The 12403-nt window shown below is 40.7% G+C and overlaps 1 protein-coding gene across 1 annotated transcript; it reads right to left on the reverse strand.

Annotated features, from left to right (window-relative positions):
• Window positions 1-1705: 1705 nt before the first annotated feature.
• On the reverse strand, window positions 1706-7022 carry LOC108411835 (collagen alpha-1(X) chain). The gene is made up of 5 exons (XM_017683595.2): window positions 6940-7022; window positions 5521-5791; window positions 5329-5409; window positions 4047-4127; window positions 1706-3961 (listed from the first exon to the last, which is right to left on the reverse strand). The coding sequence occupies exons 1-5, from the start codon at window positions 6958-6960 to the stop codon at window positions 3057-3059; spliced, it is 1359 nt and encodes a 452-aa protein (XP_017539084.1). The 5' UTR covers window positions 6961-7022; the 3' UTR covers window positions 1706-3056.
• Between the last annotated feature and the right edge of the window lie 5381 nt (window positions 7023-12403).

The following is a 12403-nucleotide window of genomic DNA, read 5'->3' on the forward strand; positions in this document are numbered from 1 at the left end:
ATTATATACAGTATTCCCATGAAGATATCTACCTCAAGATTTGTATCTTACATTTGTATTGTACAATAAATGTGAAGAATTCTAGATATTAAATTTATTACACTTTAATTATGGGTAATAATAGTATTCAATCTTTATATTCATTTTTTAAAAATTAAAATTTACATATACTTATTATTAGAATTTTATTTGAAACGAAATTTTGTTAGAACTTCAGTCTGGACACCATTTTTTTATTAGAACCTAATTTTTTATATTAACTTAATTAGAAAACAGTGATTCCTAACTTTTAAGTAAAAGTTATACATTTTTAGTGTCAGAAATAGAAGCATATTTTAACCAGAAGCCTCAGCAACTAAATCTACTCTCATTCAGTGGTTCTGAGGTCTGGACTCTGGGGCGGTCAGTCCATCGTTCAGCTTCTTTGTTTGATGTGTCCGTCTCTTTTTCTCAGTGAGGTTCTTCTTGACAGCTAAACATCCATTCAGACTCACATCACTGAGTGGTCTTCTCACAGTGGAAGGATGGACTGAAACACCTGTGGATGTTTTCAGATCTGAAGCAGCTTGATTTTCTTCTCTCTTTCAAAGATGAAAGCTTTAAATGCTGTTTATCTGATGGGGCAGTTTTGGGGTCTACCAGCTCTTCCAGGTGGTTGTTATGAGGCCCATTTCTCTGTGTTAAGTGGATTAATCTGCTTATAATGCATTTAATCTACTCTCAATCATCTAATCAATAATTTGCATTTAAGGTCTGTTTTGTCTGGAAATTCAAGAAAGTAAGGCTGATTTCAGAGAAGTACAAGGCTTCACTCGGACACACACACATACACATACACACAATGTGTTTCAGTGAATTTTGGGGACACTACATAGACTTCTATTAATTTCCTGGAGACTTGCCCAAACCTTAAGCAGAACTACTAATAACCCAACTCTAACCTTAACCTTACTCTCACTTTAAAATTTAAACAATTACAATGTGGGGAGCAGCTTGGTCTCCGCAAGAAAGAGGCGTCCCCACAAGTTGAGTGTATGAAGAGATTTTGGTCCTGACAATGTAGCATAGCCTGGTCCACACACACACACACACACACACACACCTTCTCATGTATCTCAATGAGTGGTGACACACCCTGGCACACACACGCATGCCCCCCTGGGGGGAGTGTAGATTACACTGATAGTTAACAAACCCCTATAATAACAGAATCATCAGATAAGCTGCGCACTGATCAGGACAGGAAACACTGCTGAGTGACAATACAGCTCTAATCAGATTCCAGGTCATTCAAACAGGACAAAACGAGGACAGAGGCAGTTACTCTCCACATCTCAGAACAACGAGAGGTGGAATTCCACCCATTTAACAAATTTCTTCCATAATTCACTGTTTGAAAGTCATTCTGAGGGGTTTGGTGTTGAATAGTTCAGATGTCTTTACAATGGTGGTGATGGGAACCAGGGGTCACCATGACTACAACACAAATATAGACATTTTATTTACCATCCAGAACCACCAGAGAACCTACACGAGTCTTCTGAGTTTATCTGGAATCTGAAAATCTGGAATAATGAGTATTCTTTGGGGACTATTTTGCTTTCTGTGAGGGAGCTTTTAGAGGTGGATGTCTGGTTCCTATCACCACCACTGTGACCAATTCTAGTTTATGCAGAAATTTCAAACAAATGGGTGGAATTCCTTTAAATGTAACTGAAGAACAGTGACATTGAGTTTAATCTAAAGCAGACCATAATGTAAAGCTGCTGTTTATTTATTTTCTATTCAACTACAGGAAGAAACTGGTTCAATATCACCATTTAAGATCAAATTTAATTGGATTCATTCCATTCACTGCAATTCCATCACCATCGTTAGTCAGTTGAATTCAGCAGATTTGCAGTAAAATGATGGCGATCTCATTTCATTTCATTCATCTGACGGAGACTTAAAAATGATTCTATTGCATTGCATTATAATTAAAATACCTCCCACTTTTTACTTTTGGGTGAAACATTCAATTTGTCTCATTAGATTATTTAATTGATTTTTTTTGCAGAACTCCACTCGCTGGTACATCAAACTTCATTTGTTGAGTTTTATCTTTAGTTTATCATTAAACTTGGAAAGAAAATCAGAGATTTTTGTGCTGACACAAAGAGATTAATGTTTAAGAATTAAAATTAAGGTTCATCAGGTTTAGCAATTAAAATTTAGTGTTCAGTATTTAGGGATTAGTTTATAATGTTTAGTTTTTGGGGTTAATGGATTAATTTTTAAAATATAGTGATTTTAGGGATTAGTATTAAGAGATGGGTGCTTAGTGATTAAAGTTTAGGGATTAGTATTTGGGGATTAGAGTTGAGAGATGGGTGCTTATTGATTAAAGTTTAGGGATTAGTATTTGGGGATTAGAGTTGAGAGATGGGTGCTTAGTGATTAAAGTTTAGGGATTCGTATTTGGGGATTAGTGTTAAGAGAATCTGTGTTTAGTGATTAAAGTTTACGGATTCATATTTAGGGTTTAGTGTTGAGAGAAGAGTGCTTAGTCACTAAAGTTTAGGGTTTAGTGGTTAGAGATTATTGTTAAGATATTAGTGCTCAGTAATTAAAGTTTAGGGATTAGTATTTGGGGATTAGTGTTGAGAAATTAGTGCTTAGTGATTAAAGGGTTAGGGATTAGTATTTGGGGATTAGTGTTGAGAAATGGGTTTCATGATTAAAGTATAGAGTTTAGTGTTTAGGGATTAGTGTTAAGAGATTAGTGCTAAGTTTAGGGTCTATTGCTTAGAGTTTTCTCTGGTGTTTATAGTGTAAGATTTGGGGATTAGTGTTTATGGCTTAAGTTCTGGCAATTATTGCTTAGGGTATAAAGTGTAGGCATTTTGGATTAGTCTTTATGTATTATTATGTTCATTAGTGTTTAGAGTTTTGTGTTTTGGTATCTGTGTTTATTGTTTAGTATTTAGAGATTTAGAGAAGTTTTGCTGTTGGTCCATGAGTTGGAGTTATAAGATTTATTTTTATTATTATTGATTAGTGTTTATGGTTGAAGGCTAAGTGTGCCAATTTCCCTCCCAGCTGTACTCCTCATGTATCTCTGGCCCTGGCAGGACGAAGTCTTTGCCAGATATCTCGTCGCAGCTGTCTGGGTACAGCAGGTATCCGCTGAAGGTGCTGCTGGACTCACTGCTGGTGTACAAGCCATTACTGCTGGTGTCGCGCACCTGCAGCCACACCCTGTCTCCCTCACTCAGGTGCAGCGTCACCTGCTGAGAGGTGGAGCCCAGGTCGCTCACCTCTGTGCTCTTCACCACAGGCTGGAAGTTCCAGAACAGGCCAACCTTGAGGATGCGGCCGGAGGCCACTAGGTGGTAGCTAAAGACATAGGTGCCATTAATGGGCGCCATGTAGATGCCAGTGGTTGGGTTATAGTGCTGCTGCAAGTTGTAGATGACCCGTGTGAAGGCCACTGGCATGTTGGGGGGCGGGAGCACGGTATTCATCGCAGCACAGAAAGCTGATTGGATAGTGGGGCTGCATGGACCAGGCATTCCCATCATTCCCATATCACCCTGATCACCTTTAGGCCCTGTGTTCCCTTGCACCCCTTGACGTCCAGCCACACCCACCTCCCCCTTTTCGCCCTTTGCCCCCACAGGTCCTGTGTTCCCCTTGGCTCCATCATGGCAGCTGCAGTTGCCCTCTAAGCCCTGCTCTCCTTTCTGACCAGGAGTACCGGGGATGCCAGGGGTACCCGTAACTCCAGCATCACCCTTCAGACCCCTTGCACCTGGATCGCCATTAAGCCCAGGTATTCCAGGGGGACCTGCAGGGCCTGGCAGACCTGGCTCACCAGGAGGCCCCTGCACACTCTCACAGTTGACTGGGCACTGACCGTCCTCCCCCTTCGGACCTGGGTCACCTGCTGGCCCATCCACACCAGGCTCACCCTTATCGCCTGAAACACAGAGACATGGTTAGAGTGACTGGTGGTGAGAGTTATTGTCTGAAAACCAGATCAACGTTTAAAGTTTCTCGCTTACCTTTTGGTCCAGGTTCTCCCTTAGGGCCCTGGCGTCCCACTACACCTGGGTCACCTTTCACTCCCTCTTCACCTTTCTGACCTGTATGTGTGGATTATATTACAGGACTTAAATAATCAAATCTGTATTCAGCAAGGCCAAACAAAATGTTCACCCTGTTACTTGCATCTGGTACGTTTTCACTCTCCGATTGAAGTCTAGCTGCCTTTTACTGTACGTCAACATTTCATAATGAATGGACCAATAGAAATGTCCCAAAATCCTGTTGCATTGAGTTACACTAAAAACTGTTTTTTCTTTTTTGCGGAGCCCCACTGGTGACATCTTTTCTTAATAAAAATATGATGAGGCCATGACTTAGTAAGGAGCAAGAATGAGATATTTAAGCAGTGATAATTAAGATTAGTACGATGTAAGAACATGATAATTAAGACATGGCCATGACTTAGTAAAGCACGAAAAAAAGATAATTAAGACTTAGAAAGATGTGAGAACAAGATAATTAAGATGTGGCCGTAAGTTAATAGCACATGAGAACGAGATAATTAAGATTTGGCCATGACTTTGTGAGGCCAAGTTTATTAAGATGTGGCCATGACTTACTAAGCCTTAGGGCCAAAATAGTTCAATTGTAACCATGAGTTACTAAGGCATTAGAATGAGATAATTAAGATGTGGTCATGACTTACTAAGGCATGTAAACAAGATAATATATATGTGGCCATGACTTAATAAGGCATGAGAATGTGATAATTAAGATGTGGCTATGATTTATTAAGGAGTGAGAACGAGATAATTAAGACGTGGCCATGACTTAGTAAGGCGTGAGAACAAGATAATTAAGACATGGCCATGACTTTGTAAGGCTTAGGGCCAACATAATTAAGACGCAGCCATGACTTAGTAAGGTGTGAGAACGAGATAATTAATATGTGGTCTTATTAAAACATGAAAAGAAGATAATTAAAATCTGGCCATGACTTAATAAAGAGTGAGAATGAGACGATTAAGACGCAATCAACACCATGTAAAATGTGAATATGATGAATAAGATATGGACATGACATAGTAAGGCATGAGAATGAGATAATTGAGACACGCCATGACCTTGTAAGGAGTGGGAATGAGATAATTAAGTTGTGGCTAAAAGTGTATTCATGGCTATGGCTCAGTTATCTTGTTTCCAGTTCATGTTTTGTTCTGACAGAGGTTCTTCACACATTATATATGAATCTTTCTCACTGTGTATTTGTTTGTGTGTGAGAATTTTTTTTATTCTTACCCTTTAACCCCTGACGACCAGTCAACCCCTGTGGGCCGCGGACTCCCATAAGCCCCCTTGGCCCAGGGTAGCCTGGAATTCCTGTTATTCACCCACACACATAAAAAAAATCATTCATCAAAATTGAAAACTTAAAATTTGACTATTTTCAATGTTCAACCTGAACGATAACCTAAAAGTGTGTTTATTTACCTGGTAGGCCACGGTCTCCTCGTTCTCCCTTCTGCCCCATGTTGTTGGGGCAGGTTGAGCACATACAGAACCAGGGCACCTGATCCGCAGGGGGCGGCACTGGAGCCTCCAGCAGCATCTGGCAGTAGGAGAGGTCAGGGGTTGGTCCTGGTGTCACCCCAGGATCAAGTGGCAGGGTGTCAACGGGTGAATATGTCGGGGAGAAGTTGCGGTCATCTGGCATAGACATGCAGCGGACCACCAAAAACCACAGAGCCAAAGGGCTCCACATCTACAGAGACAGCGAGGAGGGAAAAGGCGTAGAGCATTAATGTGGTCTGAATATTCTTTATTTGAACCTGAAGGACATTCTCTTGGTAACTGAAGTTATGACTGTTACCCGACTGTGTCCCGACAAAATTCTGCTTAAATTCCTCTGTACACCGACAAAATTCTGTCTAAACTCAACTTTATCCCAACATAATTCTATGTGAATCTGACTGTATCCTGACAAACTTGTCTGAACCTGACAAAATTATATGTGAATCTAACTGTATTCCAACAAAATTATATGTGAATCTGACTGTATCCCAACAAAATTATATGTGAATCTAACTGTATTCCAACAAAATTATATGTGAATCTGACTGTATCTCAACAAAACTCTATGTGAATCCGACTGTATCCCAACAAAATTATATGTGAATCTGACTGTATTCCAACAAAATTATATGTGAATCTGACTGTATCCCAACAAAATTATATGTGAATCTGACTGTATTCCAACAATATTCTGTCTGAATCCGACTGTATCCCAACAAAATTCTGTCTGAATCTGACTGTATCCCAACAATATTCTGTCTGAATCCAACTATCCCAACAAAATTCTGTCTGAATCTGACTGTATCCCAACAAAATTCTGTCTGAATCTGACTGTATCCCAACAAAACTCTCTCTGAATCTAACTGTATCCCAACAAAATTCCGTCTGAATCCGAATGTAGCCGAGAGAATTCTGTTTAATTCTGCCTGTCACTGACAAAATTTAGTCTGAAATTAAAATGTTAAAGCTCAAAAGGTTAAAATAACACATCTGTGTGTTAGAACCGTTTGATGATGGTTTTAGGTTCTATAGTTCGACCTTAATACCAAACCTGTGAACTTGGCCAGAAGACCCCGATCAAGGGTGTTACATATTCCTGCACTGTAAATAAAACTGTACTAAAATTAAGCTCATTCAACATCGAGTAATAATCCAACAGAACAACGATGTCTTACATTACAGATCAATTACAAAAATGTAATTAAATCCAAATTTCAAGGAATCCAAGTTAGCTCTGGTCATTTTCCTGTGTCCCGCACTCTCCCATCCCTACAGAAATTTAAAACAGTAAAATTCAGCTTTAAAATCGTTGCTGTGCTGTGATCTGTGGTCACTCACCGTCTTCCTCTGATGAAGCATGACTCGCACAGACAGAGCTGAGGTTTAGTCAGCGAGTCCTGCTGGATGCACTTATATACCTGCACACACACACACCTGTTGGGTCCCTTTGATGTTTGGTGACCTCGTTTGCACTAATGTAGTGTGTGTGTTAGGTGATGCTGCAGGGAGGAAGTGGTGTAAGAGGAAAGAGGATGTGGTCCTGAGGGATCCACTGCCCCCACCACACTCACTCAGGGTGACTCCTCCCAGTGACTGACCCTGTTTCCAGCTCCGCTATTCTTTAGGCTCTTCTTTAAGTTTTTTGTTTATGTTGTTCCTCCGCTTTATGCTGCACCTCTCCCACGCTGCTCCGTTACCCACAATGCCCTGCGGACCTGTGCCCCAAATGCTCCCCTCTGGCTACAGTTACGCCTGCACGGTTCCAGCTTCAATACAGAACGCTACCTGCCTCACCGTCAGCAGTGCAGTATATGAGTGATAAATCATCTACAGCCCCATTCCCAAAAAGGTTGGGATGCTGCGCAGAATGTAAATAAAAATAAAATGCAGCGATGTGGAAATCATGTAAACCATATTTTTAAAGGAAAATACTACACGGTTCTATAATACTTTAATACTTTACTAATGAATAGACAACATATCAAATGTTGAATCTGAGAAATTTTATTGTTTTTTTAAAAATATATGTCCATTTTGAATTTGATGCCGATAACATGTTCCAAAAAAGTTGGGACGGGGGCGTGTGATTACTATGCTTCAACACCTCTTCTTTTAGCAACACTCTAAGCGTTTGGGAACTGAGGAGACGCTGCTGTAGTTTATAGGATTTCAGCTTCTCAACAGTTTTGGGGCTCCATTGTTGTATTGTTCATTTCATGTTGTGCCAAATGTTTTCAGTGGTGGCAGGTCTGGACTGCAGGCAGGCCAATTTAGAGCCCGGACTATTTTAATACAGAGCAATGCTGTTGAAATACATGCAGAATGTGCACTGTAAACCCGAATATGTTCAATGAACCCAAAACATTTGGGGTAACACGTTGCCTCAAAAAAAACTGATTTCTTAACCATTGAATAAACATAAAAGTTAAGGTTGACTGTACCATCATTTTAAGGTACACTGCATTGTTTGATTCAGTACAATAAAATATTCTCTCATGTTATACTAATCTATACTTATTAGTTAGGTTGAAATTGATTGTTTACATAATTTAATATTATTTGTTATTTTTTCCAAACCTTTTAATTTGGCTAGTGCTAAATATGCACTTCATTTTACTACTAAACATGGGGTTGGGGTAATATGTGAATCTTTAGTCTTCAGCAGTATCGCACCTAGATATATTTGTATGTACTTCCACATTTACATAGCATTTTCTTGGTAAAGTTGTGGGTTCAACACTAAATGGGGAAAACCTGCCAAACTAGAACATGCATGCTTAAACAATTCCAAAATAACAGCACATCTATTGCTGTAAGAGCTATGAATAAAAAAAACAAAACAGATTGCCTGGTTTTTGAAGGTTTATTGTAATGCAGTCATGTAAAAACTGACAAACAAGAAAGCCATTCTACATTAGGGGTATTATATATACCGGGTTTTTATGTTTTACTTATCACATACAAAAATACACTTACCACTATATGTTCGTACATTGTGTTCCTTCCTCCCCAAACCCAAGAAAACCTGCTGAACAAACTGGAATGTGTTTACCATGCATTTTGGGTAGTTCAGATGAAGTGCATATGTCAAGCCAAAGAGTAGGCACATGGCCTGGGGCAAGTTGTTGATATTATCCATCACAACATTTCCTTCCAGAACCACACCCAGGGAGGATGGGTTTAGGGGATGTTGTGCAACACCATCATGATGAATAGCGAGGATTCCAATTGTCATGTGTTTGTAGGCGTCCTCATCATCCACAGCCTAGAAATGAAAATGAAAAAAAAAGGGTTGTTTTACTCCGAGAACAGAACGCTGTATTTGCAATAAAAGGGTTAATCACAGAGAGCTAAGATGGACTACAGGTAACCTAGAATGGTTACATGGGCTACTTTGTGGCAAAAGATGAGAAAACCTATACAAAGGTTACATTATAAAAACAAACATTTTTGAATTAAGGATAATATTGCCTTGACCATGTTCTGTCTCTTGCACTGGGGCATTCATTGACCCAGATTGGATGCGAATCCGATTAGGAAAGGTTCAGAACAAAATTGTTGAACTTTGTTGAACTTTTATTTTGACAAGTTGCTGTCCTTTCGTCTTCCATGATCATGAATTGGTTTGGTATGAATGTCTAATGAAACAGTCATGAATGCTTCATGCAAAGTGTATAACAGCTGCTACGAATGTGTTATGCAGGGACACGTCAAGTAAAGTGTAACTGAGAAGCCATACATTTAGAAGAAGGCCTACACATGGTACTTGATTCCACCACCCTCCCTTGACTCCTTTGTTTCCTCTGCAGGAGGAGGAGCAGCAATACAGACGCATGAGGTCGGAGGGCACAACTGGAGAAGTGATATTGACTTGCACAGTCTTTCAGTTTGAAAACAATTGAAATAATGTAGCCTCCCTCTTCTGAAAGATTGCATTGATTGGTTCCTTCACTCCTGCTTCAAACTACCAATCTTCCTTGTCAAAAATGTGCACTTCGGCACCTTAGAATCAGGGACAATCATGAAATGCACATTTTGTACAAGGAAGACGGGTGGTTTGAGAAGGGAGTGAAGGAAGTTATCTGTGCCCACCTGGAACATTCAACTTTGAACAGAGGAGGAGAGCTACGTCATGCCCTAGGACGCTATGCCTGCCTCATCCTCATAGTATACAGCATCTTCTGCATGTAATCTATTAGCTTTGTGACTACAAAGCACAAAGTTAACTGATGCAAAGTCAACCAATCACAAACAAAAATGTATTTGTTTTTGTAATTACATGAGTTGTTTGAGTGCACTACCTCCCACAATGCATATAGACAAAGGTAACCAAGTGGTATAACTTACAAAACAGTCCTTGAAGAATTCAGATGGGTTGTCGTCCAGAAGCACTGCCAGCCCTCTCAGGATGAGGCATCGTATGTCGGCAATGTCCGATGTCTGGATTGCAGTGAAAAAAAATACTACATTGTAATACCACTTAAGGTTAGAATTCTCATTCATTGTGTTTCCCAAGAACTTCCCAAGTAGTGTGCCTACTTTAATCCTAAGTAGTACTTAAAGAAGAATTCCTGCCCATTTCAACACCCAATTTGACCCGGCATATCCCTTTAAGCCTAAATTGTAAGCTTGATTTCACATTTGGAGCTTTAAAGGAAAATTCCTGTCAATTTCAACATGCCGTTGTGTTGCTCATGCATCCAGCAGCTGCCCCTTCAGCCCTCTCTTTGACTTCATGACATCAACAAGTGCAGGACAATGGCGATTAAGGGAGTTTTTCCCCACGATCCTGTTAAATTCCTGGTACACCTGCAACACAGCAATAAATCAAGATTTAATATCAATTCTGTCAGAACCATTTTAGTCAAGAAACACAAGAGAAGATTCTGAATGAAATTTCTTTATTGTAAAGTATGAATTACATTTGGCGGTATGGCTCTGTTCAGAGGAGCCCCCCTATTTCCATGAGCACCATGGAAAAGCAGTGAGTCAGGGGGCAGCAGCAGTTAGGGAATTCTCACCCCAGCAGGACAGGGAGAGATAGATATTCCCCCCATGAACAGAGCCAGGTGACATGACAAGAGCACATGCCATGTCATACACGACAAGGCGGAGCAGGGGAGGAGGTGGGTTAGCAAAAACCAAGTAGCATGCAGCTGAGGGGAATAGAGTAGGATTTAAAGGGCGTGCCAGCGGTGCGTGGCCAATCGCTAGGGAAGAAAGATGATCAGCTGAGGAGATACACCTGGATCAATTAGTAATGGAATTGAGGTGAGGACAAGCGGCAAGCTTCTTGACTACCATGGCCTGGCCAGAACTGACGTTAACACTTTGATTACACTGCCACACTATAAGAATCTTTCACACACACACATACACACACTTACCTGATTTTCCATGAACAGTGCTGGCCAACGCTGGAGCATCTGGATCACAGGTGGCTTCTCCTGCACAACTTCCTTCCTTCGCAGAGACAATGTTACATCCATCTTCTGATTGATAAGTGTTCCGTCTGGGTTCTTTTTCTTCATCTCGTCCACTAATTGCTTTCGGGCATCTTCAAGGCTTGTGTTATTGTGTCCATCCAGAATATTTGATAAGTAATTGACTTCCCCTTTCTTTGGCTTTTTTATGTTCTTGTGTGGAGGCTCGCCATTCGGGGTGTTTCGTCCTCGTTTCCCTGCGTTGACCTAGACATCTTCATGTCCCAGAGCTCTCATTTTTGACCTGTAATTGCCCATTTTGTCTTTAAGGCTGTTCTTCCACCCACAGCAACCAGATGGTGATGCCGGTTCTTGAAGGCAAGGATGAGCCGCTATTAATGCCCTGGCTACTGCATTGAGGTCATGAGTAGTTGGGTATGCTTTGAATGAGTAAATCGTTTCTGCCAGCCTGTGAAGGATGTCATGCTTCAACTCTTTTGAGACCTTAAGGTATGTTCCCTCCTTGAGATAAGTCAAATTCCCCTGATGGAGTCTGTACTTGACATCTACGGAGAATTTAGAATTAAGAAGTCATCGGGCCATGGCTCATCCTTGCTTCTGTCGACGAAGTGGAGAGCAGCTTGGTATCTGCTGTAGACACAGTGTCATTCAGATTTTCAGATAAGCTTGATGGAAGGGAGACCAAATGGAGCACTGGAATGATCTTTACTGTTGGCTTCTCCGGCGGTTCTGATAAATCTGTGAGGTTGCAAAGTTCATTATCAAAGTCTGGGTCTCAAAACTGTAAGTTGAAGTCATATTCAAGTCCAAGTTAGTCTTTTATATACATAATCAAATCTGCAACTGAGCTAGGCCTTGAGGTTAGCTTCAATTTTCGGACATCGGCTTCAGTTAGGATGACTCTCATCCTGGTTGATGATGCCATCTGCGGAGAAAAAAGGCATTCAACAGTGAATAAAATGCCTCACTGTTACCATTAATTTACCCTGTACATTGTAAGGTGAAAGAGGGAAAGGGTCATTCAGATCTGTAAGGTGAAGTACGCAAAATGTTGGACTGTCTGGACTGCAAAGTTCATATGACCGAAGCTGTTCAGAGTACCAAGCTGTCATGACCTTGCAAATGAACAGAACGTCTGTGTTCACAGCAATTATCTGAGTGATCTGCTTAAATTCAGGAAGGCCTGAACATGAGCCAGCTGAAAGCACACTGTCTACGTTGTAATCTATTCCATCAATACAGATGGAGGATGCCGTAAGAACAGCTGAAGTATTGGGGACTTTTTTTCGAAGTGCATTTTGGATGCTCTCTGGTAAAGAGGTAACCAACAAAGATGTTACTTTGGCCATCGCAAATTC

The sequence above is a fragment of the Pygocentrus nattereri genome, chromosome 17 (genome assembly GCF_015220715.1).
Source record: "Pygocentrus nattereri isolate fPygNat1 chromosome 17, fPygNat1.pri, whole genome shotgun sequence".
NCBI lineage: Eukaryota > Metazoa > Chordata > Actinopteri > Characiformes > Serrasalmidae > Pygocentrus > Pygocentrus nattereri.

Bases quoted from the DNA above. Each gene is read 5' to 3' on its own strand.
- LOC108411835 (XM_017683595.2), bottom strand. From the start codon at position 6,960: ATGCTTCATCAGAGGAAGACG. The intron at 5,792-6,939 runs GTGAGTGACCAC...CTGTCTCTGTAG, and splicing joins TGCTTCATCAGAGGAAGACG to ATGTGGAGCCCTTTGGCTCT. The intron at 3,962-4,046 runs GTAAGCGAGAAA...TCTGTGTTTCAG, and splicing joins GGGAGAACCTGGACCAAAAG to GCGATAAGGGTGAGCCTGGT.